General features: G+C 46.3%; 1 protein-coding gene and 1 long non-coding RNA gene across 14 annotated transcripts in view; one reads left to right on the top strand and one right to left on the bottom strand.

Annotated features, from left to right (window-relative positions):
• The window catches only part of LOC309365341, a 44,106-nt gene that overhangs the window by 12,241 nt on the left and 4,580 nt on the right, over positions 1–27,285 (top strand). The window lies entirely within an intron of this gene.
• LOC309364438 (uncharacterized protein) overlaps positions 1–27,285 on the bottom strand; it is a 218,263-nt gene that overhangs the window by 187,075 nt on the left and 3,903 nt on the right. For 3 of the 13 annotated variants that reach the window (XR_014165834.1, XR_014165835.1, XM_081901718.1), the window contains exons 1-2: positions 25,509–26,385; positions 21,542–21,715 (exon numbers count right to left, since the gene is read on the bottom strand). The exons of 1 other annotated variant lie outside the window; for it this stretch is intronic. Coding sequence is in view for 3 of the 12 variants with exons in the window: in XM_081901718.1 (XP_081757844.1) it covers positions 21,542–21,674 (133 nt within the window). In the remaining 9 variants the exon portion in view is untranslated. 9 more of the 13 variants (XM_081901724.1, XM_081901723.1, XM_081901726.1 and 6 more) reach the window with 6 other exon arrangements.

Raw genomic sequence — 27,285 nt, 5'->3', positions numbered from 1 at the left:
TCGTACCATATATATGCATGCCAACCAAATCTGTTGTCGTACCCTTCCAGATCCAAAATGTCTGTGTTCTCAAGAAGCAGCCATTGTTTCAGCCAGCAGAACGCTGCCGATTCATAATAAAGTTTCAGGTCCGGCAGGGCAAACCCCCCTCTATCCTTTGCATCTGTTAAGATCTTAAAGTTTATTCGAGGCAGAAATATTTTGAGTCGGCAAATAAAATGGGAAAGCTACTTGCGTGGCAGCTAAGAAAAAGGAACAAACAAAACGTGATTAATAAACTTGCAACGGAGGATAACATGACCGAAGACCCAGACGAGATAGAAAAAAGGTTCATCCAATTCTTTGAGAAGCTGTATGAAAAAGGAGAGGAAGATAGTACAGAAATAAGAAACTACTTGGATCAAGGTGGGGGGAAATACCTAACAGAAGAGGATAGTGCAGAAGAATATTACAATAGAGGAGGTGAAGGAAGCTATTAATAGGATGAAGCCCGGCAAGGCTCCTGGGCCGGATGGTTTGTCATCAAAGTACTATAAAACGTTAGGGGAACTCCTAGCGCCGGTGCTTACGGACGTTATTAACAACATCCTTCAAGGTGGGAGGATCCCTGATTCTTGGAAAGAGGCATTTATTACTTTAATACCAAAAACGGAAAAGGAAAAAACAGATATAAGAAACTATAGGCCAATTTCACTGCTCAATAGTGACTATAAGATTTTTGCCGATATTATGGCTAATAGACTTAAGAAACATCTAAAGAAATACATTCATAAAGACCAAGCGGGATTCCTACCTAATAGGCAGCAGAAAGATAACGTCCGTCACATATTGAATATTATTGAATACCTTGATATGAGGACAGACATCCCGGCAGCCCTGATATTCATTGACGCCGAGAAGGCCTTCGATAATGTTTCGTGGGAATTTTTATTACAATGTATGAAAATGGCAGGAATAGAAGGTCCTTATATGGAAGGCATCAAGGCCATATACTCAGGGCAACGGGCTAGGCTGATCATTAATAATAATCTATCCAAGCCCTTCGCGATCATGAAAGGGACAAGACAGGGCTGCCCCCTGTCACCCCTGTTATTTATTATGGTTTTGGAGGTTATTGCAAATAAATTAAGGGAAACGTTAAATGTAAGGGGGGTAAAAATCGGGGAAAAGGAATTTAAGCTAAAGGCGTATGCCGATGACCTGGTCTTGTCTCTAGAGAACCCTCTGGACAGTGCTAGTTGTGCAATAGAACTTTTAGAGGATTTTGGCAAATTGTCAGGATTTAAACTAAACAGGAAAAAAACTAAAATCTTAACAAAGAATTTGGATGAACATGTAAAAATCAGGTTGGAGCAAAAGACCGGAATCAAGGTCGTGAGCAGGGTAAAATACTTGGGAATCTGGTTATCACCGAAAAATATAAACCTTGTGGAAGATAACTATAATAAGGTATGGCAGGAAATTAAGAAGGATTTAGATACTTTGCATAGGCTGACATTATCGTGGACAGGAAGGATGGCTGCGATAAAGATGTGTGTCCTCCCGAAATTACTATTCCTATTCCAGAATATTCCAGTAATCAAAGGTACTACTTGTTTTAAGAACTGGCAAAAAATCATAGCTAAGTTTATATGGCAGGGGAAAAGGGCCAGAGTCAAGTTTAAATATCTCACGGACACCAGAGATAGAGGTGGCTTCGCAGTCCCGAGTATAAAGCTTTATTACGAGGCAGTTTGCCTATGTTGGATAAAGGAATGGGCCATTTTAAAGAACGCAGACATGCTAGATTTAGAGGGCTTTAATATAAGATTTGGCTGGCATGCCTACTTGTGGCAGGAGAAAGGGAAGGTCCACAAGGGCTTTTCCAACCACATCATCAGAGGCCCGCTACTGGAAGTCTGGAATAGATATAAAAATGTGATTGAGAAGGGTACCCCCTGGTGGCTCTCCCCGATTGACATCGTTAAAATTAAAAAATTAAATATGACAGGGGAAAGGTGGACATATGAAGATCTATTAGTTAAAACGGAAGAGGGATGGAAAATTAGGCCTTATGAGGAGATGTAGGATAAAATTAAGGAGTGGCTACACTTTCACCAAATTAACGCACTCTGGGGTGAACATAAAAAACTAGGGATGAGTGAAAAAAAATCGAAATACCAAGTGGAAATTCTAGAAAGTAGTAATAAACTCCTCTCTAAAATGTATAAACAATTACTGGAATGGGACACCAAAGAGGATGTGGTGAAAGGTGCGATGGTTGAATGGGATAGGGACCTCGGGTACAAGGTGGATTTCAACAAATGGCAGACTCTGTGGGAAAAGGGTATGAAGTTTACGGCCTGTGCAACCCTTCAAGAAAACTTAGAAAAAATGATGCATCGCTGGTATCTGACCCCGGCAAAGCTAGGAAAGATGTACAGGAATACCGATATTTGTTGGAGATGTAGAGATAAGGTGGGAACCTTTTTTCATGTATGGTGGACTTGCGATGTGGTTAAGAGATTCTGGGGGCAAATTTACGAGGAGTTGAAAAAGATTTTGAAGTATAATTTCCCTAAAATTCCCGAGGTGTTTCTTTTGGGCATGATTGAGGAGGAAATAAAAAATGTAGACCAAACCTTCTTCCAATATGCCACGGCGGCGGCAAGGATTTTAATAGCACAGAAGTGGAAATCTCCCGAAATGCCCTCGATTAGAGATTGGCAAGTGAAATTGTTTCAATATATAGAACTAGCGAGTTTAACACAAAGAATTAGGCACCATAATATGGTCAAATTAAAAAATGAGTGGAACAAATTCCTAAATTATATTGAGATTAATCTGGGAATTAACTATATAACAGTAGACAGTAGTTAACACTTACGACGTTTAGAGTGTAGAATTACTGCCAAAACAACTGCAGAAATTGTATAAGTTTATGTAACCCAAACTGAGTTGGACGGAGGTCTTGTTTTTTTCTGCTTTTCTCTTTTTTTGTTTTGTTTTTCATGTATTCTGTTCTTTGTCTGTTCTTGACTCGGTATTTGTATTTGTATGTATGTATGTCTTTTTTTAATGTCTTTTTAAAGCCTGTTTAATAAAGATATAATATGCCACCGGACGACTCCAAGGGAAGACATCAGAGAAAGGACAAAGTGCCGCGTTTTCCCAGATTGCGCTCCACAACGGAAAACGGGGGAGAAAAGGAAAAAGAGATTAAGACGTTCCTGGACGACTCCAAAAGGTAACGTCGAAAAACAGTAAAAGTACCACAATTTCAGGGCCACATTCCGAAAAAGAAATTGGGGGAGAAAAGGGAAAGTTTAAGATGCACCCGGCCGACTCCGAGAGGTAACGTCCGACAGTAAAGTTCCGCGATTTCCCTGGCCACTATCCGAAAGGGGAGAATCGGGGGAGAAAAGGGGGGAGTTTAAGACGCACCCGGCTGACTCCGAGGGGCAACGTCAGAAATGAAAGAAGGAAAGTCTGGCTGTTGTGGGGACGCTGCTTCTCCCACCCCCCTCCCAATGTATTTACTTCAAACCATACTCACGTTCGAAGATGTCCCCCGCGGATCCCGGGATCCTTTTCTTTTTAGCCGGCTTGACCTTGCCTTTGCTCCCCCTGGCTGGGCTTTTGGTGACGATTGATTACCGCCCGCAAAGAGGAGGCAGGGAGAGGAAGAAGGATCCCTGGGCTAAGGATGCCCAGTGGCGCCCAATCCCCTCTATCTCCCTCCTCACCTTCGCAGGAGAACCAAGTGTCCCTGAGCATGGTCGCCAAACTGTTACCGGAAAAATCCGAGGGCTCCCTTGGACAAAAAGTAAGGACACCAACCAGAGTAAATTGGAGCAAATCAGCAGCCTGTAGGCTTGGCCTTTATTGAACTGTTGCAACAGGGTACTCCCCTCACTTGCAGGTGAGAGAAAAGACACAGAAAAATGGTGTGCAAGACCTTATAAAAACTTTTGAAATTCCCATCCCCTAGGTCAAGCCCACCCCCAGAAACATCATGCATACATCACAGAAAGGAGGGGTTGAGGGAGGAGTTGGTGGTAACCTGAGTGTCCTGTCACCTGGCTGGTTCCTCCTTTCCCCCCTCCCCATGAGTCACTTCCAGGAGACAAAGGGGAGTTTGCAGTTTCCTGCCCCCAGAGGGAAGATCTGATCAGTGTCCTTTGTTTCAGTCCATGCTGAATCCACTCCCATATGCAAGTTCTTTGTGATCTTGATGGTCTTCTGTCTGGGATCATCAGGGTTGGCATAGCCATAACTGGGCAGGGCTCCTGTGGATGTGCTGGGATGGTGAAGGGATTATGGCTGCCCTGTATCAAATCTTCCCCATTTTGTAGTCTTTCCTTCATGGAGTAGAATAAAAATGGAACAGTGCAAATCCGATGTATGGTTGATTTTCTTATGAATTTATAACAGAAGTGTGGCGTATGTAGTGTGTGAGTGTGAGTGTGTGTGAAGTTTGTACAAACAGAATGATTGGGGTGGGGGGGTTTCTGCTACAATTTGCAATGTTGCAGGGTCCATCAGGGCAGCTCTGGGGTTTCCATAACTTGCTGGCTTGGCGTTTTGCAAGTTTCCTTGATTGTCTGACCCCACACATACAGACCTCCCTCTTTCTCTCCCCCCACCCAAAAAATAAGTCCTCCTGAGATACTGGGAGGGCAAAGCCCCCCAAGCTGAAACAGAAGAGAGTGGTGCTTGGGATCCCAAGAAGCCACTGCAGAATGAGCCCCCCCCCCAATGGGTCCTGGCAGGAAGAAGTGGATATCGGGTATGAGGGAGGTGGAGGGGAGTAGGTCTGCATTGCAGGGGGGTCTAGATGGCCCTTGGGGGTCCCTTCCAATTCAGCCAGTCTGAAGTCTGGGAAAGGGGCTGAATCGTTGGGGAGTGGAGATACAACTTGCCCCCAATCTCCCCAATTCCACTCTCGCCTGGTTTGTTCTTGGGAGTTTGCTGCAATCCCTGCCTTGCAGGGGGTTGGACTAGATGGCCCCTGGGGGCCCTTCTGAACCTGTGATTTCTTCCAGAAGGTAGACCTATTTCCTGGCCCAGCCTCCATCCATTGTTCTCTGCTAATTTGACCTCCACCCCTATTATTCTGCCTTTCCTATCCTTAAATATTTGTTTGAAATCTAATTTGGGGTTAATATACAAAACCACTTCCCTTTTCTTGGTTTTTTCTGTGTGTTTCCTGCAAATATATAATGTCCAATTTTTGTTTTAGCAAGATTTATGTTATAAGGTTTCTTTTGGTTTCATTCTTAAGTCCATTTATGTTCCACAAGAGCACTTTCAGATCCACCCCAATGTCCTCTATTTTTTGTCCCTTTACTCCTCTCCCTCCTCCTCCTGCTTGTCATGTTTCCTCTAATTCTCCAAAGTCTTTATTACTATTATTATTAATTTTTCATTAATAATTTCATTAATAATTGATACAATACCAAATTTTAACATCCAAGATGAAAATTTTGTTCTTCTTGTTGTCCCTCCTCAGACAGCCCTATTTCATAGAATCACAGAGTTGGAAGAGACCACAAGGGCCATCGAGTCCAACCCCCTGCCAAGCAGGAAACACCATCAGAGCACTCCTGACATATGGTTGTCAAGCCTCTGCTTAAAGACCTCATTTCATTCCGCCATCTTACCTTCCAGGACTCTGGGCTGTCTTCCAGCTTTCCTTTGTTTAGATAAAATTAAGACACATGTAATGTATGGGATGCGGGTGGCAGTGTGGGTTAAACCACAGAGCCAAGGGCTTGCTGATCAGAAGGTCAGCGGTTTGAATCCCCATAACGAGGTTAGCTCCCGTTGCTCGGTCCCAGCTCCTGCCAACCTAGCAGTTTGAAAGCACGTCAAAGAGCAAGTAGATAAATAAGTACTGCTCTGGTGGGAAGGTAAACGGTGTTTTCGTGCACTGCTCTGGTTCACCAGAAGCGGCTTAGTCATGCTGGCCACATGTCCGGTTGCAAGGATTTTGAAGTACCTGTGACCCTCTCAAATAGTGTCCAAGAATTGACAGACGCAGCAGTGAAGAAAAAGAAAGTGAGGTTTATTGCTGAGCAATAATTGACCCAGTGGAATTCTTTCCAAAAGACTGGGCCCCGGGCTCTAGCGCCCAGAAGCTTTATACCTGAGTACATACTTCATAGATCATGACATAATCCGATACAATTGCAAACGGCAGCAAAAATAAAGCTAATGAGCGCATTCCAGCCTTGCCTCTTCTGATCATGTAAAGAGTTCCCTCCCAACTTCTGCTTTTTCAGTCTGAACATGCAGTTTTAACCTTTTCCCCAGATTTATGGTAAGAAACAGAAAATTTGAGAAAAGGAACTTCGGCTGTTGTGCTCCTACGCGGCCATCTGCTATACATTCTGCGCTTAGCAACTTCCTGTTTTAACTGCTCAGACCTTGTCTGGACAAGGGGGGAAAGTGCCAGCACATCAGATTTATTGCTGCCCCCCTTTGGTTAGCGAGACATTGAAAAGAACAAGGAAGGGTACTGGGGCAGAGTTCATTTAGGATTTTTTCAGATTTAAGCAATTTGTTTTTGTTTTTTTTAAATAATTTTTATTGAGTTTCCACAAGATAAACATACAACAATACAACATCAAAAAAGAAAAAAGAAAACAAAAAAGGAAAAAACACAAAACATCCTACGAACTAAACGACTTCCCCATACCTCTCCTGTTCTGCATCCTTATTTCACAATTCTCTCTAGCAACCCTTCGATCCTTTTTTACATATCACCTCCTTAAGTTTCTTCCCTATAATTTATAGTTTACAGCTGTAAGTCTTTGTTTCTTATCCCTCGACATCTCATCAGTCTTTTATTTGACAATAGTTCTCAAGATACACTTTAAATTTCTTCCAGTCCTCCTCCACCGCCTCCTTCCTCTGGTCACGGATTCTGCCGGTCATCTCTGCCAGTCCCATATATTCGATCACCTTTATTTGCCATTCTTCCAGGGTGGGTAGTTCTTGCATCTTCCAATACTTTGCTAGTAGTATTCTTGCTGCTGTAGTAGCATACATAAAAAATGTCCTATCCTTCCTTGGCACCAATTGGCCCACCATGCCCAGGAGGAAGGCCTCTGGTTTTTTAGGAAATGTCCACTTCAGGACTTTTTTGATTTCATTATAGATCATTTCCCTGTAGGCCTTGATCTTTGGGCAGGTCCACCAAAGGTGATAGAAGGTTCCTTCAGACTCTCTACATTTCCAACATTTATTATCAGGCAAATGATAGATCTTAGCCAGCTTGACTGGGGTCATGTACCACCTGTAGATCATTTTCATTATGTTTTCTTTCAAAGCAGAACATGCCGTGAATTTCATACCGGTGGTCCATAACTGTTCCCAGTCAGCAAACATAATATCATGACCTACATCTTGCGCCCACTTAATCATTGCTGATTTTACCGTTTCGTCCTGTACATTCCATTTCAACAGCAGATTATACATTCTAGAGAGATTCTTAGTATTGGGTTCTAATAGCTCTGTTTCTAGCTTGGACCTCTCACTCTGAAAGCCTATCTTCCTGTCTTGCTTGAATACTTCATTTATCTGATGGTAATGTAGCCAGTCTCGAATATTTGGCTTTAGCTTCTCATGGCTCTTAAGTTTATATTTATCACCATCATGCTCCAAAATTTCAGAATATTTTAACCAACCGGGGTCCATATTTAGTTTTTTAACTGCCTTTGCTTCCATTGGTGATAACCATCTGGGGGTTTTACTTTCTAACAGATCTTTATATCTGATCCAGACATTATACAACGCCTTTCTGACAATATGGTTTTTAAAACTCTTATGTACTTTCACCTTGTCATACCATAGATACGCATCCAACATTTTTCATAATTATCCTTAAATAAGTTAACATTTTTTGGTGTTACCTCTACCCCCAGATATTTCACTTTCTTTACTATTTCCAGACCAGTTACGCTCTGAAAGCTATCTTTCTCTTCCGATGTTAAATTTTTCCCCAACACTTTCGTTTTTTGCTTATTCAGTTTGAACCCTGCCACTTGACCAAATGTTTCAATTAGTTCTAACACTCTTTTAGTACTCTCATCTGGCTGTTGCAATGTTAAGACTAGATCATCTGCATAGGCCCTTAATTTGTATTGTTTCACTCCGACCTGAACCCCTTTAACCAGCGGGTCCACTCGAATCATGTTCAGCAAGACCTCCAGGACCGATATAAAGAGAAGGGGTGATATTGGGCATCCCTGTCGTGTCCCTTTTTCTATTGGGATTTCATCCATGACCATACCATTCACAATTAGTTTAGCTCTTTGTTCAGAATATATCGCACCTATACCGTTTTCAAATCCCTGGCCTACCCCCATCCCATGGAGATTCTTCCTCATAAAGCTCCAACAGATGTTGTCAAATGCTTTCTCCGCATCCACAAAAATCAAAACTGCTTTTCTATTAATCTCCCTTTCCAGCAACTCCAAAATGTCTAAAATGTTCCTCACATTATTTGACATGTATCTTCCTGGGAGAAAGCCCGCTTGGTCCTTATGAATCTCCCCTGCTAAAACTCCTTTAAATCTCTTTGCCAAGATGTCTGCAAAAATTTTATAATCCACATTTAGTAAGGATATAGGCCGGTAGTTTTTAACCTGATTTTTCCCAGTCTCTGTCTTCGGTATAAGTGAGATAAATGCCTCCTTCCACGATTCAGGGGCCCTTTTCCCTTCTAGAATTTGATTGCAAACCTCTTTTAACGGTTGAATTAGCCAGTCCTTTAAGGTTTTATAATATCTTGCCGTTAAGCCGTCTGGTCCTGGTGATTTCCCCACTTTCATGTTCTGAATGGCGCTCTCTATTTCTTGTTCTGTTATTCTCCCATTTAAGATCCTTCTGCTTTGTTCTGATATCCTTGATAGTCCATATTTTCCAATAAATTCCTCCATCTTTTGATTATCTATTGGCCCTTGATTGTACAATTTCTTGAAGAAGCTCTGGAAGCAATTACTTATCTCGTTTGGTCTAGTAATAATTTTCCCCTCTTCTTCAAGAGATGTCACAGTGTTCTGTTTTTGTCTTTTTTTCAGTTGCCATGCTAGCAGTTTCCCACATTTGTCTGCTGATTCAAAAGTCTTTTGCTTCATCTGTCTTATTTTCCATTCTATTTCTTGGTTCATCAATTCCATATATTGTGTCTGATAGTATTTTATTTCTCTCAATAGTTGTTGTGATTTTGGATTAGATCTCAGTTTTTTCTCTGCTTCTTTCATTTTTTCCAGTATTTTCTCTTCTTTCTCCTTTTGTCTTTTCTTCTTTAAGGAATTCTGTTGAATGAGGAAACCGCGCATCACAGCTTTGCTTGCGTCCCAAATTGTTCTTTTCTCCATTTCTGTTCTCAAATTTATTTCAAAATAGTCCTTTAATGTTTTTTGGGCCTTCTGGTAAATTTCTTCATCTCTTAAGAGAGTGTCATTCATTCTCCATCTAAATGTTCCCGTTGTTGTTAATCTCATTTCCATCTTCACGGCATTGTGGTCGGAGCATGTTTTAGGGCAGATTTCTGTTTTTTTCACTCTTGGTGCCAGATTGCTGGAGATCCAAATTTGGTCGATCCTAGTCCATGTCATTTTTGCTTCGGAGAAGAAGGTTCCCTCTCTTTCCAGAGGGTTCCTTGCTCTCCAGATATCTATAAGGTCCATGGTGTCAGTCATTTCAAAGAAGGTCTTTGGTAGTCTCCCATCTTTGGAAATCACAAGTCTTTGTGCCTTATCCATGTTCGTGGAGACTACTCCGTTCATATCACCCAACATCACAATTTTATAGTCCATGAAATCTGCTAGAGTCTCATGCAGCTTCTTAAAGAATTCCGCCTTCCCATCATTAGGGGCATACACTCCTACAATTAAAAGTTTTCCCCCTTGTAATTGAATTTCAACTGCCAAATATCTTCCTTGCTCATCTTTAAATATCATTTTAGGAGCCAGTCTTTCTTTAATATACATTACTACGCCTCTTTTTTTAACTTTATCCGATGATATAAATTCAAGGCCTAATCTTCTGTTTATAAGGAGTTTCCTATGTACCCTTGCAATATGTGTTTCTTGGAGGCATATTAAGTCCAATTGTTCTTTCTTTAAGATATGAAAAACTTGTTTCCTTTTTCTGGGGAGGTTAAGACCGTTACAATTCCAACTTAGCAGCTGCAGAGACATCTTTATTGTTGGGTGTCTGTTCCTCCGACTGCACCACGGAGTTGTTCTTCAATTGATAGTGAATCAAGTCCAAATGATAAATTGGCAATGTCAGTTGGTTCCTTTACACTCACAGTTCCTTTTTGTAAGTCTTCTGAGAATCTGTCTAGAAATTGGTTCTTGTCCTGTATTGTTTTAATCTTTACCTTCTTCCCATTGAAGGTAAAGGACAATCCTTGTGGAAATTCCCACCTAAATGGGATGTTGTTTCTTTTCAGCAGGTCAGCAAGGTCTTTAAAATAGGTCCTCACCTGTAGAATGTACCGAGGGATATCCTTGAAGATCTGTATTTGAGAGTTCTTTATTTCCAGAGATTTCTTATAGTGTAAGTCTAAGATTTTGTCTCTCTCTTCTCTAGATCTCAGTGTAATTAGACAATCCCTTGGTTTTCTGCCTTGTCTCCTGCCCAGCCGAAAGGCTGCGGTTATTCCAAAATCATCTTCTCCTTCCCAATCATCAAGCCAAAATTCATGAATGTTGTTTGTGAGAAATTCCTTCAGATTGCCCCCCTCCTCCTCAGGAACAAGTCTCAGTTTTAAATTTTTCCCTTTCTTCTCTAGTTCTATCAAAGCCAGAGCTGCATCATGTTCCCCAACCTTCTTTTCAATTGGTGTAAATCTCTCTTTAATTTCCTGTACAGATTCTTGGGCCGTCTCTGCAATTCTTCTTGTCTCTGCACTCTCCTCCAATAATTTATTCAAGGAATCAGTATGTGATGCCAAAATAGTTGTATTTGAGTCTAGTCTTGTTGAGAGTTCTGTTAGCTTTTTGGAGTTATCCGTGGATTGTCTGGTCAGTGCCTCTAGGGATTGGTTTATTTTAAGTAGTGCCTGTGTCATAGATTCCATTGATGCTGTTGCTACTTTTTCCTGTGCAGCTGGTAGTCCTGCCGTAGAGGCTCTTTTCTTTTGTGCTTGTGCTTGAGCTTGTCTGGTTTTAGATCTTGTTGACACTTCCTCTGGCTGCTTGCTCATAGCCAAGGTCGTTCTCACGGGAAGGATTTTGAAGTGGAAAATCCCACTATTTCCCTTCAATGGAACACTAAAAGAATGTCACTCTTCCCCTCTAGGGGCAGCAAAGCAGAGTCTGGTCATGAAAAGTTACAAGGAAGTTTAAAGCAAGTAGCAAAGTAGTCCAACAGTTCCACACAGACCCCCTTTGTAACTATCAGGGGTGTTATAATGTTCTCAGCATGCCAAAATCACTATTTTGTATCAGATAAAGTCATTTGTATCTGCAGTTCAGTTTTTGACAGCTTTTGACAGGTCCTTCTATTCAAGCGATACAATGTAGCTCCGGCAGTCTCTGCCAGAGGAGACCGGCGGTGGGGGGTTTTTTTTCTAATACAGTCTAAAGCAGGTATATTTGATCAATTTTCTCATCCCCCCTCCTCCTGCCCAGGGGGGGGGAGAGGATCGCTTTCGATGTCGGGTTGAGCTAGTAGAAGGATTTTACGTTTAAATGCAGCTTGATTTCCCGTTGCTTATCAAATCATGCAGTTTCGGGGAGGCAGACTTCCTTGATTTAATGCCTTGCCCGTTTTCAGCCAAATCCAAAATTTTTGTCCCGTTATTGCCTTAAATGTTGTTCTTACTCACGGGTGTTACGGTCAAATTGTAGTTTCAGGAAGGAATCGGCGTTCTCCGTCAATGGCGACGCGGCTTCACTCCGCAGGCTGGGTAGCGACTCTCAGCACCGCGCTCACACCCGATGCCGCTCCGGAGCCTTTAAAAAGGCTCTTTCACAGTACCGGGGGGCGCAAAGGTGCCCACCGAGTCTCCTTGCTCACAGGCTTCAGCGCCCGTGATTTTAGGGGTCCCCCGCTCGCCGTAGCGGGTAAGACCCGAACTTGCGGAGCAGTCTCTCCTCGGAGCTCGAGGCAGAGACCGCCATTAAACGCTGGCGCCGACCGGAAGTCCAGATTTAAGCAATTTGCTATAAGCTTTTGCAGAAGCTTTCACGATTCAAACATGGATTATATAAAATCATCATATAAATATCTGGTTATATATGGATATATATGGATATATGGATAACTGATAACTGATTATATGGATAACTGATTATATGAAAAGCATAAGGATAAATTCCTTCAGGTCCTGCTTCAGTCCCTGAAGCTGTACGCTGGCTCCCTTGGCAAATAAAGCAAGATGAGTGCTGTGCCCCAGAATCGAACATGACTGGACCTAATGGTCAGGGGTCCCTTTACCTTTGATGTATTTTAACGAAGTGATATTTTCCCAAACTGAAAAATCTTCTGTAAGAGACCACTCCATGGGATAGATTTCACAGATAATAATTGTTCGGTCCCTCTACAATCCAACCTTGCTCCCCCTGGGCCCTAAGATCAAAGATTCACCTTCACTTTTACAAATCCATACACAACAAAAGTTCATGCAAGCAGGTGTGGTTTCCTGTGTGAAATATTCCTCAGTTGTAATCTGTCGGTTGTCTTCAGCCCCCTTTGAGAGGGACCCCTTTTTTTCTAATGCGCCATCATTTGTGCTGTTGTAGCATCCCCAGCCGAAATCATATTTAATCATGTATTTGAACAAAGTCTCTCCATATCTTCAAACAGGCTGATACCTTGCCAGTTCTAATTAGAGCCCTCCACAAAGGACCGCACCATTAAACATCAAATTCTCAAGTTTTTTTTTAATATAGTTTCACTTGCATTCCATTTCATTAATTGAATCTTTCTCCATGAGGCTTGCCAAATCATGAAGTAGCTGTCAGTACTGCAGTGTTTCATTCTATCATTGCACAGTGTGACACTGTGCCTTTAATTGCCTAATTACCTAATGTATCATCGTGTGAGAACGGGAGCGATTTCTATATCTCCTCCTCCTCCCCTCTGGTCCTTGCATCTGGCTTTTGCTGAAGGATACGGCTGCGTGAGTCAGCTCTTCGCTCTGTTGACTTCTTATTTTCTTGATGCTGCATTCCAGCCAGAGTCTGCTTCTGCTGTACTCTGCTACTACGGGCGAAGTTCCTCACCATTCAGACAAGTGAGGGAGGGCGTTGGCCCAACAGCACTAAGTATCAAAAAAGATGAAACGCTCACCTCACATCTTCTGTAGCAGAGCGACAAAAGTCCATTCAAAGTCTGAATTCAAATTTTTGTTGAAAAACAGGAATGCTCCCGCTCATGGCGTTGGCATCGGAGAGTGTCCAATTCGTGCAATGCTAAACACCCAGCGCCTCTGCCTCCACTGCAGCGAGCGGCAGATATCGGACGGCGTGCGGGTGAAGGAATATCCGCCCCATCCCTGCGGGGTTCAACAGGGATAATTACCCCCAGATCCAACTTGTTTAATTGCATGAGCTGACAGTGAAATGGAACTCTCTCAGAAGGGGGTGGACCTTCATTGGGGGGTTCTGGGTTCTAAGAAGTTGGATGGCCACCTGTCATGGGTGCTTGAAATGAGATTTCATAGAATCATAGAGTTGGAAGAGACCACAAGGGCCATCGAGTCCAACCCCCTGCCAAGCAGGAAACACCAGCAGAGCACTCCTGACATATGGTTGTCAAGCCTCTGCTTAAAGACCTCCAAAGAAGGAGACTCCACCACACTCCTTGGCAGCAAATTCCACTGTCAAACAGCTCTTACTGTCAGGAAGTTCTTCCTAATGTTTAGGTGGAATCTTCTTTCTTGTAGTTTGGAACCATTGCTCCGTGTCCGCTTCTCTGGAACAGCAGAAAACAACCTTTCTCCCTCCTCTATGTGACATCCTTTTATATATTTGAACATGCCTATCATATCACCCCTTAACCTCCTCTTCTCCAGGCTAAACATGCCCAGCTCCCTTAGCCGTTCCTCATAAGGCATCGTTTCCAGGCCTTTGACCATTTTGGTTGCCCTCCTCTGGACACGTTCCAGTTTGTCAGTGTCCTTCTTGAACTGTGGTGCCCAGAACTGGACACAGTACTCCAGGTGAGGTCTGACCAGAGCAGAATACAGTGGCACTATTACTTCCCTTGATCTAGATGCTATACTCCTATTGATGCAGCCCAGAATTGCATTGGCTTTTTTAGCTGCCGCGTCACACTGTTGGCTCATGTCAAGTTTGTGGTCAACCAAGACTCCTAGATCCTTTTCACATGTACTGCTCTCAAGCCAGGTGTCACCCATCTTGTATTTGTGCCTCTCATTTTTTTTGCCCAAGTGCAATACAGTGGTACCTCGCAAGACGAATGCCTCGCAAGACAAAAAACTCGCTAGACGAAAGGTTTTTCCGTTTTCGATTTGCCTCGCAAGACGAATTTCCCCTATGGGCTTGCTTCGCAAGACGAAAACGTCTCGCGACTTTGTTTTCTTTGTCTAAAAACAAAGACATGTTTTGTTTATAAAGTTAATTTATTTTCCCTTCAATTTTTGAACTGCTCTTTACAGTATGTGTGACTTTAAAGAGCAGTTAATAAACTGTTGTTGTACCAAATTTGGCTTTGTTTGGACTTTTTTTGACCATAGGAACGCATTAATTGATTTTCAATGCATTCCTATGGGATTTCGTGCTTCGCAAGACGAAAAATTCGCTAAACGACAAAAATTGCGGAACGAATTAATTTCGTCTTGCGGGGCACCACTGTACTTTACATTTCTGGAGGGGGTTGGACTAGATTCTGAATCTATAATTCTATACTTCACCCTGGTGTGAGATCTTAAATTGACTTTTGAACAAGTGAAATTTTATACACATTCCATGTGCTGATATGCTTTCAACCCCGTATGAAATATTTGGTGGGCCATGAATGAATCCTTTCCCACATTCCAAACACTAAACCGTTTCCTCTCTTGTATGAATTCTTTGATGGGAAATGAGAGAGCTGCGTTGACTGAAGTTCTTTCCACATTCCAAGCACTGAAAGGGTTTCTCCCCTGTATGAATTCTTTGATGGGAAGTGAGATTCTGCCTGAGACTGAAGCTCTTTCCACATTCCAGACAATGATAGGGTTTCTCCCCGGTATGAATTCTGTGATGGGAAGAGAGTGCGGCACTTTGACTGAAGCTCTTTCCGCATTCCAAGCACTGATAGGGTTTCTCCCCGGTATGAATTCTGTGATGGGAAGAGAGTGCGGCACTTTGACTGAAGCTCTTTCCGCATTCCAAGCACTGATAGGGTTTCTCCCCGGTATGAATTCTGTGATGGGAAGAGAGTGCGGCACTTTGACTGAAGCTCTTTCCGCATTCCAAGCACTGATAGGGTTTCTCCCCGGTATGAATTCTGTGATGGGAAGAGAGTGCGGCACTTTGACTGAAGCTCTTTCCGCATTCCAAGCACTGATAGGGTTTCTCCCCTGTATGAATTCTGTGATGGGAAGTGAGTTCACCACTCAGACAATAGCTCTTTCCACATTCGAAGCACTGATAGGGTTTCTCCCCTGTATGAATTCTATGATGGGAAGTGAGTTCACCACTCAGACGAAAGCTCTTCCCACATTCGAAGCACTGATAGGGTTTTTCCCCTGTGTGAAGTCTTTGATGGGAAGTCAGATGACCACTCAGACAAAAGCTCTTTCCACATTCCAAGCAGTGATACGGTTTCTCTTCTGTATGAAGTCTTTGATGGGAAGTCAGATGACCACTCAGACGAAAACCTTTTCCACAATCCAAGCACTGATAGGGTTTCTCCCCTGTATGAATTCTTTGATGAGAAGTGAGATTCACCCACTTACTGAAGCTCTTTCCACATTCGAAGCACTGATAGGGTTTCTCCCCGGTATGAATTCTGTGATGGGAAGAGAGTGCGGCACTTTGACTGAAGCTCTTTCCGCATTCCAAGCACTGATAGGGTTTCTCCCCGGTATGAATTCTGTGATGGGAAGAGAGTGCGGCACTTTGACTGAAGCTCTTTCCGCATTCCAAGCACTGATAGGGTTTCTCCCCTGTGTGAAGTCTTTGATGGGAAGTCAGATGACCACTCCGACGAAAGCTCTTTCCACATTCCAAGCACTGATAGGGTTTCTCCCCTGTATGAATTCTTTGATGAGAAGTGAGATTCCCCTCCTGAGTGAAGCGCTTCCCACATTCTAAGCACTGATAGGGTTTCTCCCCTGTATGAATTTTGTGATGGGAAGTGAGGTGATCCTTCCGATTGAAGCTCTTTCCACATTCCAAGCACTGATACGGTTTCTCCCCTGTATGAATTCTTTGGTGGGAAATGAGACTATCCTTCCGATTGAAGCTCTTTTCACACTCCAAGCACTGATAGGGTTTCTCTCCTTTATGAATTCTTTGATGGGAAGTGAGACTATCCTTCCGATTGAAGCTCTTTCCACACTCCAAGCACTGATACGATTTCTCCCTACTCTGTGTTCTTTCGTGTGAAGTGAGGCTATTCCTTCGAACGAAGCTCTTTCTTTGATGGGAGGTGGACTGGGAGCTCTGACGGATCTTCTCTCCACACTCTGAATATTTATCTGACTTCTCCGCTATGTGGATTCTGTTGTGCTCCCCCTTGTTCTTCCCTTCTAATTTATCACCATCTGCAATGAAGAGAGATGCTAATTAGAGTCTCAGGAGGAAATGGGAGCTCCAGATTATTGAACAATGTTAATGAATGCTTGTGACAGAGGAAGAACTGAAGAGAATGAGATGTGAGGCCGTCCAATAGTTTTCACTGTTTTTGTTTCCTGGTATTAACTGAGATATTGCTTGGCTTTTATCTGGGATGGATATTTTTGTGGCTCAGTCATGGAATCCACTACATCTCCAATCACAACATGTTATGATCCAACAGGGATCCTTACTGAGAAAGTCCATGACCCCACGATTCTCCTCCTTGACTTCTCCTGTGTGAGTGCCTGAGGGCCCTGCTCTTGCCACTAACCACCTGGCCCGGGGCAGGGCCTCAAGCCTCAAAAGGACTGCTCTGCTGCCCAGGAGGACTCTCCTGGGTGAGTGCCTGAGGGCCCTGCTCTTGCCACTAACCACCTGGCCCGGGGCGGGGCCTGACAGGCCTCACAACTATGGTTGCTGTTACTGCTGCTGCTGTCCAGGAGGACTCGGGGGCGCAGAGTTCTTTTAAAAATGTTTTTAAATATTTCTTTTGAATTTTTTCTATGTGGGGGTGGGGTGGATGTTTGGTTGGGCCTGGGAATTTGTTTGATTTAGGTGTTTTTGTAATTTTTACAGGTTTTTTGTATTGTTTTATTTTTTAAAGGTTTTTTTTGTTTCTAAGGGGAGGGGTCAGGGCTGCCGGGGAGTGGGTCCCAGCCAACAAAATGGCTGGGGCATGTTCCACAGGGGGGGATGCACTGGGACAACCGATCTCAGTGATCACGGGTAGGAGGAGGAGTTACGCTAAGACCAGACCATGTCGTTACAGAGGAGGCAGGTTTAGTCGTTGTCTGAGGACTATCCCTGCCTCCGGGTCTGGTCCTGACTGGATGGATACTAGAATCAGCAAGGGATACCCACATGACCTGAAGGTGCTGCTGTGCAATGCCAGGTCAATGATTCATAAAACCACTGCCATCCATGACTTGATCATGGATGGAGGACTTGACCTGGCATGTGTAACAGAGACTTGGTTGGATGAAACAGATGGGCCTGTCCTTGCCGCTGCTTGTCCACCAGGTTTCTCTTACGCACAGCAACCCAGGTCATGTGGGCGGGGAGGGGGGGTTGCAGTGATTTTTAGGAAGTCATTAGTCTGCACCAGGCATCCTATTGGGAAGACTCAGTTTTCTGAGTGCATGTTCTGGAAGTTGGGCAATAGGGGCAGTACAGGATTCCTTTTGGTGTACCGACCTCCCCGCTGCACCAAGGATTCCCTGCCTGAGCTGCTTCAGGTCGTGGCAGATGTTCTCCTGGAGACACCTAGCTTGGTTGTCCTAGGGGATTTTAATATCCATGCTGACACAACCTTACAAGGGGCCGCTCGGGACTTCGTGCAAAGCATGGCCTCCATGGGGCTGTCCCTGAATAAGTCTGCCCAACCCATAGCCATGGACATGCCTTGGACCAGGTGTTCACCTCTAGTGACGTGGGTGATCTGACACTAAGTAAAAGCGAAACAAAAGAAGCGCCATGGTCAGATCACTTCCTGGTGCAACTGGACTTCTCCGCGACCCATCCCCTCTGCAGGGAGGTGGGACGAATTCGGATGGCCGGCCCCTGCCACTTAATGGATCCAAATGGTTTCCAGAGAGTGGTAGGGGATGTTTTATCCCATGTTGATGGCCTTTCAGCTGATTCCCTGCTGGCCTGCTGGAATGTGGAGTTAACCAGGGCTATTGACTGTTTGGCTCCGAAGCGCCCTCTCCGACTGCATGGAGCCCGGACAGGACCCGTGGTTTTCCACGGATCTGAGGGCAATGAAACAATCATTGAGACGGCTAGAGCGTCGGTGGCAGATAACTCATTCTGAAGCTGACCGGACACGGGTTAGAGCTCAATGTCGAGCCTACCAAGTGGCGGTTTTGGCCATTAAATCCTGCTGTCCAGTCAGCGCTTCCCTGCATGGCTCTGCTTGGGGCTGACCTGGGCAGGAAAAACAGAGTTGCAGCAGCGGTCCTGCCGTCCGTGTGAGATAGAGGGATAAATCAAGTCCAGGGACAGTTCGTTGCTATCTCTAAAAGCGTTTATTTACAAGCCATAAATCAGTCTCATTCCATCGGAGCTTTCCGGTATCTCTCCCGTGCCAAAAGCACACACAGCTTCTTTTCAGCGTCTCAGTCAAAAGTGAAACCAACTCTCACAGACAAAGACAGACAAAGCCTGTCACGTACGGCCCTGCTCCAGGCCACTCCCCAGATACAGGACAAACACCACAGCGGTAGCGACGGCGAAGACTTTCTTCACCAGCTCTATTGCATCTGCAGAAAACAGAAGCAGGAGACTTTTTCTGGTGGTTCGCAATATAGCAGAACCACCTGTTACATCGGGGCCCAGCAAGGGCCACATGATCTCCTGCAATGATTTTGCTAATGTTTTTGCAGATAAAGTCGCTCAGATTCGGGAAGAGGTAGATGCCACCGTGGGAGCAGGGCCGGAGCGGGAGAGTGCTAGAGTCCTGTCTAGTCAAATTGTGTGGGATCAATTCCAATCTGTTACCTCCGAGGATGTGGACAGGCTGCTTGGACGAGTGAAACCAACCACCTGTCTCCTGGATCCTTGCCCATCCTGGCTTATAAAAGCTAGCCGGGAAGGGCTGGGTGATGGGCTTTGTGGGGTGGTGAATGCTTCCCTCCGTGAGGGAGCCTTCCCAGACCCGCTGAAAGAGGCGGTTATCAAACCTCTTCTTAAAAAACCATCTTTAGATGCGGCCATAATGGCCAACTATCGCCCAGTCTCAAATCTTCCATTCTTAGGCAAGGTGATTGAGCGAGTGGTTGCTGAACAACTCCAGGCACGCCTGGAAGAAGCGGACCATTTGGATCCCTTCCAGTCGGGATTCAAGCCTCATCATGGGACTGAAACTGCCTTGGTCGCACTGGTTGATGATCTCCGGCGGGCTAGGGACAAAGGTGAGAGCTGCTTCCTAGTTCTGCTGGATCTCTCAGCGGCGTTTGATACCATCAACCATAACATCCTTCTGGACCGTCTTGAGGGGCTGGGAGCGGGGGGCACTGTCATACAGTGGTTCCACTCCTTCCTCCTGGGCCGTGTCCAGAAAGTGGTGGTGGGGGGTGAGTGTTCAGACCCCTGGGCTCTCACTTGTGGGGTGCCTCAGGGTTCTGTCCTCTCCCCCATGCTTTTCAACATCTACATGCAGCCGCTGGGAGAGATCATCAGGGGGTTTGGACTGGGTGTTCATCAGTATGCGGATGATACCCAGCTCTACCTCTCTTTTAAATCAGTGAATCACCAGTGAAGGCGGTGAAGGTCCTGTGTGAGTGTCTGGAGGCGGTTGGAGGATGGATGGCGGCTAACAGATTGAGGTTGAACCATGACAAGACAGAAGTACTGTTTTGGGGGGACAGGGGGCGGGGAGGTGTGGGGGACTCCCTGTCCTGAATGGGGTAACTGTGCCCCTGAAGGACCAGGTGCGCAGCCTGGGAGTCATTTTGGACTCACAGCTGTTCATGGAGGCACAGGTCAAACCTGTGTCCAGGGCAGCTGTTTACCAGCTCCATCTGGTACGCAGGCTGAGACCCTATCTGCCTGCGGACTGTCACGCCAGAGTGGAGCATGCTCTGGTTATCTCCCGCTTGGACTACTGCAATGCGCTCTACGTGGGGCTACCTCTGAAGGTGACGCGGAAATTACAACTAATCCAGAATGCGGCAGCTAGACTGGTGACTGGGAGTGGCCGCTGAGACCATATAACACCGGTCTTGAAAGACCTACATTGGCTCCCAGTACGTTTCTGAGCACAATTCAAAGTGTTGGTGCTGACCTTGAAAGCCCTAAACGGCCTCGGCCCAGTATATCTGAAGGAGTGTCTCCACCCCCATCGTTCTACCCGGACACTGTGGTCCAGCACCGAGGGTCTTCTGGTGGTTCCCCCACTGCAAGAAGCCAAGTTACAGGGAACCAGGCAGAGGGCCTTCTCGGTAGTGGCGCCCTCCCTGTGGAATGCCCTCCCACCAGATGTAAAAGAGGACAACAACTACCAGACTTTTAGAAGACATCGGAAGGTGGCCCTGTTTAGGAAGGCTTTTAATGTTTGATGTAGTACAGGATTTTAACAAACAGCAACATCTTTACCTGAACACTCCCCATCAGAAGTTATCTCAATCTGGTTGGTCAAAATTTAAATTTATACGTAAATCTCTTTCTTCACTTTGAACCCCCTCCCTCCCATTTTCATGATGAAACCAACTCTGTATTGTTTCATTGGTAACAGAAGAGGAAAAGTGACTATTACTCACTTAATCTAAGCACAACGGCCACAATAGCGTCAGTCTAGGCATTTGGCTCTGCGATGTTGAATGTTCTCTGTGCTCTCCTGTTTCCCCTTTTTTTGTTTCAGTTGAAAGCAATTCATGAACCCAGAACTCATACACTGACCACTAATGATGAACTATATGTTATAGATATTCCGGCAAATTTATTCTGCTATTTTACATAGCGACGGATCAGTGTTGGACATTGGTAAGGCATTCAGATCACAGAACTGATTTTAGACCTTTTGAGCTGCCAATACATCACGGTGACTGGGGAGTTGTGATCTATTCCTAGCTCAAATTGCCTGCAGGAGACAAAGGGGCAGGCAGGCAGGCAGGTGGGGGAGCCCAAAAAGGTGCCCCCCTTCTCCATCTCCATCCGCCTGCCTGCCTCCCCCCACCCCCAAGCTGAGGAAGCCCCAATTCCTCTCTGGCTCCATCCATCCAGGTCCCCATCTCCCCTCCCCTGGGACTCACCAGATCTCTCGGAGGTCCCTGGGAGGGAACGCTCAGAGGTTGTGGGGAGGGATGCAGGAGACAACCTGACCAGGTCAACTGTCCATCTTCCCCCTTCCATCCTCGCTAAGTTTGCAGGATCTGTCCCTTTCATCGTTCCTGAAGAGTCAAGGAGCCAAAAGAAGCTGCAGGGTCCTGGGAGAGAGGAAGAAGCAAAGGGAGCCTGAGAGCCCCTGCAGGGATTCTCCTGCCCTAGATATTCTCCTGCCCCTGGAGAAGCACAAATGGGGCAGCCCCTTCCCAACAGAAGCCCCATTTCTAAATATCTTCAGTGCTTGCAGTTTCCCCTGTTTGCTCCTCACTTCGTAAGGCTGACATGTTCTGCACAGTAGTGACCTGAGAGTATATCCCATTGAATTCAATGTTGCTTATGGACAGAACTTGGTGCCAAAACCAGTCACCATCCTGTCCCCAAGCCTTGGCCAATCATCAAAACTAAACTCCATTTCCTTCCATAGCAATACAGTGAACGTTTGAGGCTTTAATCCATTTCAATTTTATCACATAGTTCGCTTTTCTGTTGTAATCCATAAATATAATCCCATTCTCTTTTCATAGAATCATAGAATCATAGAGTTGGAAGAGACCACAAGGGCCATCGAGTCCAACCCCCTGCCAAGCAGGAAACACCATCAGAGCACTCCTGACATATGGTTGTCAAGCCTCTGCTTAAAGACCTCCAAAGAAGGAGACTCCACCACACTCCTTGGCAGCAAATTCCACTGTACAACAGCTCTTACTGTCAGGAAGTTCTTCCTAATGTTTAGGTGGAATCTTCTTTCTTGTAGTTTGGAACCATTGCTCCGTGTCCGCTTCTCTGGAGCAGCGGAACACAACCTTTCTCCCTCCTCTATGTGACATCCTTTTATATATTTGAACATGGCTATCATATCACCCCTTAACCTCCTCTTCTCCAGGCTAAACATGCCCAGCTCCCTTAGCCGTTCCTCATAAGACATCGTTTCCAGGCCTTTGACCATTTTGGTTGCCCTCCTCTGGACACGTTCCTCCTCTGCGTCCTCTGGACATCTCCTCTTGCTTTTTATCAGTTTGTTCAGGGAAGGAGGGTTCGTTCTGGTGGGCTGGATCTGGAGCACAAAGGGTAAGTTTTGCTTGCATGAGCCCTTGTGCTCCTTCTTCAAACTTATTAGGCAGGAACGTCAGAGGTCCAATCTGAGAGTATTTCATTCTGGGCTACTTATGGCAGAGCACAGAAAACATGCAATCAATTCTTTTCAGTTCTGTCAAGTAGGTCCTTCCCTAGATTTCTCAAGTGCAAGGACCCAGGGCTGTCTGAGTTATGGGGTTCCTTGGGGTCCAGGTCAGCTGGCTAGTCAGGATTGTCACCTGCAGAGTATATGTCAACTAAAGGACAATAGTCTGCCTTGAACTGAGGACTTTTTGGGGTGTTGCTGGATGTGGAAGCAGAGGAGCTGGTGATGCCACATTTCGGAATAATCTTGAGACTCCTCTCCTCCATAGATATTCTCTGCGCATATACACTATATTCACAAACTTTACGCTCCTTTTGTGAGAAGATACCTAAAGGCTTAGGGTAGCTTGAGAGAAGTAGCTTATTTTGAGACAGAACCCATTTCCAATTCTTGTTTATCAAAACCCTCTCCCTAGTTGGTTTTGGATTCTGACAGGACAGCAGAGCATTTGATAACCTTGCATATCGTTTCATATTGATATAAGGATCTGCTGTGCAAATTCCAGTACAGTGGTACCTCGGGTTACATATGCTTCAGGTTACAGACTCCGCTAACCTAGAAATAGTACCTCGGGTTAAGAACTTTGCTTCAGGATGAGAACAGAAATCATGCTCCGGCGGAACGGCAGCAGCAGGAGGCCCCATTAGCTAAAGTGGTGCTTCAGGTTAAGAACAGTGTCAGGTTAAGAGCGGACATCTGGAACAAATTAAGTACTTAACCCAAGGTACCACTGTACAGTACAAGCTTCTTAAGTCTTCTGTCTGGACCCAGAGCATGAGCTACTCTTAAGTAAGTTAAAAGGTATTTTTAAGTCAACTTTTTAATATTGCACTATTTTAATTTTTTTTTACATTTTTGCTCTTCTTTGTACTTTTAGACCTCCTTTTGCCATGTGGACGAATTAAACCTCCCTTATTCATCTATTTTTAATGGTAGGGAAAGAGATATTGTTGTATTATCCGGTTCCACACTCTCTGCCAGACTTTATTCCAGAAGGGTTTACAAGTACCTATCAGGTTGGTAAGAATTTAATGCATTCTATGTCCCTTGTTAGCAGTACAAGTCACCCAATGACGGATAATTCCTCATTCGCACCAGAGGCTTGGGAGAAGGAGTCTTTTAGCCTTGTATTAGCATTTCCTGAGGGTAGTTCTGAATTTTTCTTTCAGATTAGTTCCTCTACTTGTTTAGCCTGAATTTGGCCTTGAGTCGCTTGAGCTCCTGGTCTCAGTGCCAGAGATGACTTAGCAGTTGAGCTGGCTGGGCCCCAAACCTCTTTCTGCTCATCCTTAGAGCTGCTGAAAAATCCTATAAGGTCAGTAATAGGATCTGGCTCCCGCTGTTTCTTAGCCACCTCCTCGTTTTCCTTATTCACGTAAAATTGAGTAATTTTTGCTTGTGCTTTCTTTAGAGAAGCTCTCTTTGGAGGAGGGTCTGTGGCACTTGGGGAGAGAACATTAATTTTGTAACTACTCCGGGTCAACAATGTCTTTCCCCTTAATTCCTCATCAAGTTTCCTGATATCATTAATAATAATAATAATAATAATAATAATAATAATAATAATAATAATCCTAGCCTGAGGAAGAAATTGAGGCTAAAATGACTGAACAATGCAAATGACTGCTTGTGAAAGAGAAAGAAGGGAAGGGAGTTACTGCCTTTTTTGGCTGGTATTAGCTAACGTATTTATGGGACCCGGAGATTCAAAAAGCCTGGCTCGTTCCAGGGATGGATTTAATTTGGCTCAGTCGTGGAATCCGCTCCATCTCCAAGCTCAGTCATTTCTTTGCTCAACCAAAAACAGACAGAAACAGAAAGGAAAACAGAAAATTTGAGAGGATGTGCTGCTCTGGTTCGGCAGAAGCGGCTCAGTCCTGCTGGCCACATGACCCGGAAGCTGTACGCCGGCTCCCTCGGCCAGTAAAGCGAGATGAGCACCGCAACCACAGAGTCCGCCACAACTGGACCTAACGGTCCGGGGTCCCTTTACCTTTACCTTACCTCCATGGCCCTAAGATCTCTGAAGCCTACATTGAAGAAAGTTGGGGCAGCTCAGACCAGCCTCCTCATGGTTTGAAGACTGGTGGAAGCATATTCCCAGACAGAACAGGAGATACCGTATTTTTTGCTCTATGGGACGCACCATTTCCCTCCTAAAAAGCAAGGGAAAATGTGTTTGCATCTTATGGAGCGAATGCAGGGGGGAGGCAGGCAGGAAAAGCCCCCAAGAGCCGCACACAAGCTCCGTGCAGCTCTTAGGGGCTTTTCCCCAGGAGGGAGAAGGGACTGACTGGCAGCATCAGTCCCTTCTCCAACCTCGTAGGAAAGCCCACAGGAGCCACGCGCCCTTTAAAGAGCATGCCACTCTTGGGGGCTTTTCCCAGAGGAGGGACAAGGGCCGCTTTTGTGGGAGATGGGGGAATCTCCCACAAAAGCACAGGCTGCGCGCAGAGCTGGGGGGAATTATATTTCCCCCCTTGATTTCCCCCTCTGAAAACTAGGTGTGCCCTATGGTCAGGTGCACCCTATGGAGCGAAAAATACGGTACATCTCCTATTGAAAGTTTTCCATTCCAGGAGAGTTGTGGGTGTGTTAACATCTCAGATGCTGCAGGTGGCGCTATTGGGCTCCCTCAAAATAGAGGAGGTTTGTCCTTCAGAGATCTGTATGCAATTTCAAAACTGATCTCATGATCCAGCAGGGAGCCTTACCAGAGAGGCCACGATCCCAGGATTCTCCTCCTTGACTTCCTTCTGCAGAGCCCTCTGGTCAGGATCCAGCAAAGCCCAGTCCTCCTCTGTGAAAGGAACAGCTACGTCTCAAAGCACACTGGACCCTAAGGGAAAAAGGGAGCACAAAGATGATCTTCTACACATTGCTCTGTTCTTTTCTGCCTCTTAATAGCTGCATTGTTTTAACATTATTCTTTTCCTTCATGCTTATTTCAGTACCTTAATGGAACAATTTTGTTGTGTATTTAAATGATGGGGGAGAGACATGTGTTGTTGCATCTGGGACACAGGAAGTGGTCCAGTTGTGTAGATGCAGATGCAGACGCGCTTTTCTCCTCCCTGTGCTCCCCCCACGTGGGAATGTTCCCGTCTGGCTGCAGCCTCTGCTCACAAAGGTGACTTTTCCCTCCCTCTGAAGGGGGTTTATTTCCTTGACCCCAAGCCCCCTCCCCAAAATGAAGGCAGCATCTGGATCCCAAGGAAGAGCAGAGCTGCAGACCTCCTGCGATCTCCCCCCCCCCGGCTTGGCAGAGAGGACAAGGGAGGACCCTCTGCTCCCTGACTTGGGGGTCTCCCCCCACCAGGCATGACCTGAGCAGGGACCCCCACGCCCCCTCCCTGCCCCCCTGGGACCCCCTTCTCCCCATTGCACCCTCAGGGGGAGGAGAGAGGAGACTCACCCGAGTCCAGGAGGGGCTTTTGCAAAGGAGAGAGAAGAAAGCAGGGAGGGAGGGGGGAGGGAGGGGCTTCTGCTCTGGAGGACCTTGCCCCCTCCCCCTCCACTTCCCGTCCTCTCTAGGACTCCAGCTCTGCTCCTCTTAACCCTTGCCGAGCCCAGCCCTCCCTCCCCCCGGAGCCCCCCGGAGCCCCCCTGGGAGCCAGACTCGGCGCCAGGGAGACGGGGCTTCCCCAGGAGTCTCCTCGAGAGCAGGCGCCAGGGAGGAAGAGGAGTCCCAGATCCCCCCAAGGGAGACCCTTCCAAGTCTTCCCTCCAGCTCCCCATCTTCCCTGGGGCAGCCCCACTGAATCGGGGAGACGCCTCCTTCCCTGGGACGTGGAGGCTGGCAGGCCCAGCTGGGCTTCTTCCAGGCTCTGGCGGAGTCAGACTTGGGGGGCCCTTTCCCCCCTCAGTCCGCCCCCCACACCCAGGGGGCCCCTCAGCCCTCCTTCTTGGGGGTCTCCCTCCCCTCCCCCCTCTCAGTCCGCCCCCCACACCCAGGGGGCCCCTCAGCCCTCCTCCTTGGGGGTCTCCCTCCACTCCCCCCAGGTCCGCCCCCCACACGCAGGGGGTCCCCTCAGCCCTCCTTCTTGGGGGTCTCCCTCCGCCCCCCCTAAGTCCGCCCCCACACCCAGGGGGTCCCCTCAGCCCTCCTTCTTGGGGGTCTCCCTCCACTCCCCCCAGGTCCGCCCCCCACACGCAGGGGGTCCCCTCAGCCCTCCTTCTTGGGGGTCTCCCTCCCCTCCCCCCTCTCAGTCCGCCCCCCACACGCAGGGGGTCCCCTCAGCCCTCCTTCTTGGGGGTCTCCCTCCGCCCCCCTCTCAGTCCACCACCCACACCCAGGCGGTCCCCTCAGCCCTCCTTCTTGGGGGTCTCCCTCCGCCCCCCTCTCAGTCCACCACCCACACCCAGGGGGTCCCCTCAGCCCTCCTTCTTGGGGGTCTCCCTCCACTCCCCCTCTCAGTCCTCCCCCCACACCCAGGGGTCCCCTCAGCCCTCCTTGGGGGTCTCCCTCCACTCCCCCCAGGTCCGCCCCCC

This window comes from Podarcis melisellensis (genome assembly GCF_964234715.1).
Source record: "Podarcis melisellensis genome assembly, chromosome: 2".
Lineage (NCBI taxonomy): Eukaryota > Metazoa > Chordata > Lepidosauria > Squamata > Lacertidae > Podarcis > Podarcis melisellensis.
Note: the sequence above shows the minus strand (reverse complement) of the source record. Positions and strands in the feature narration are given on the sequence as shown.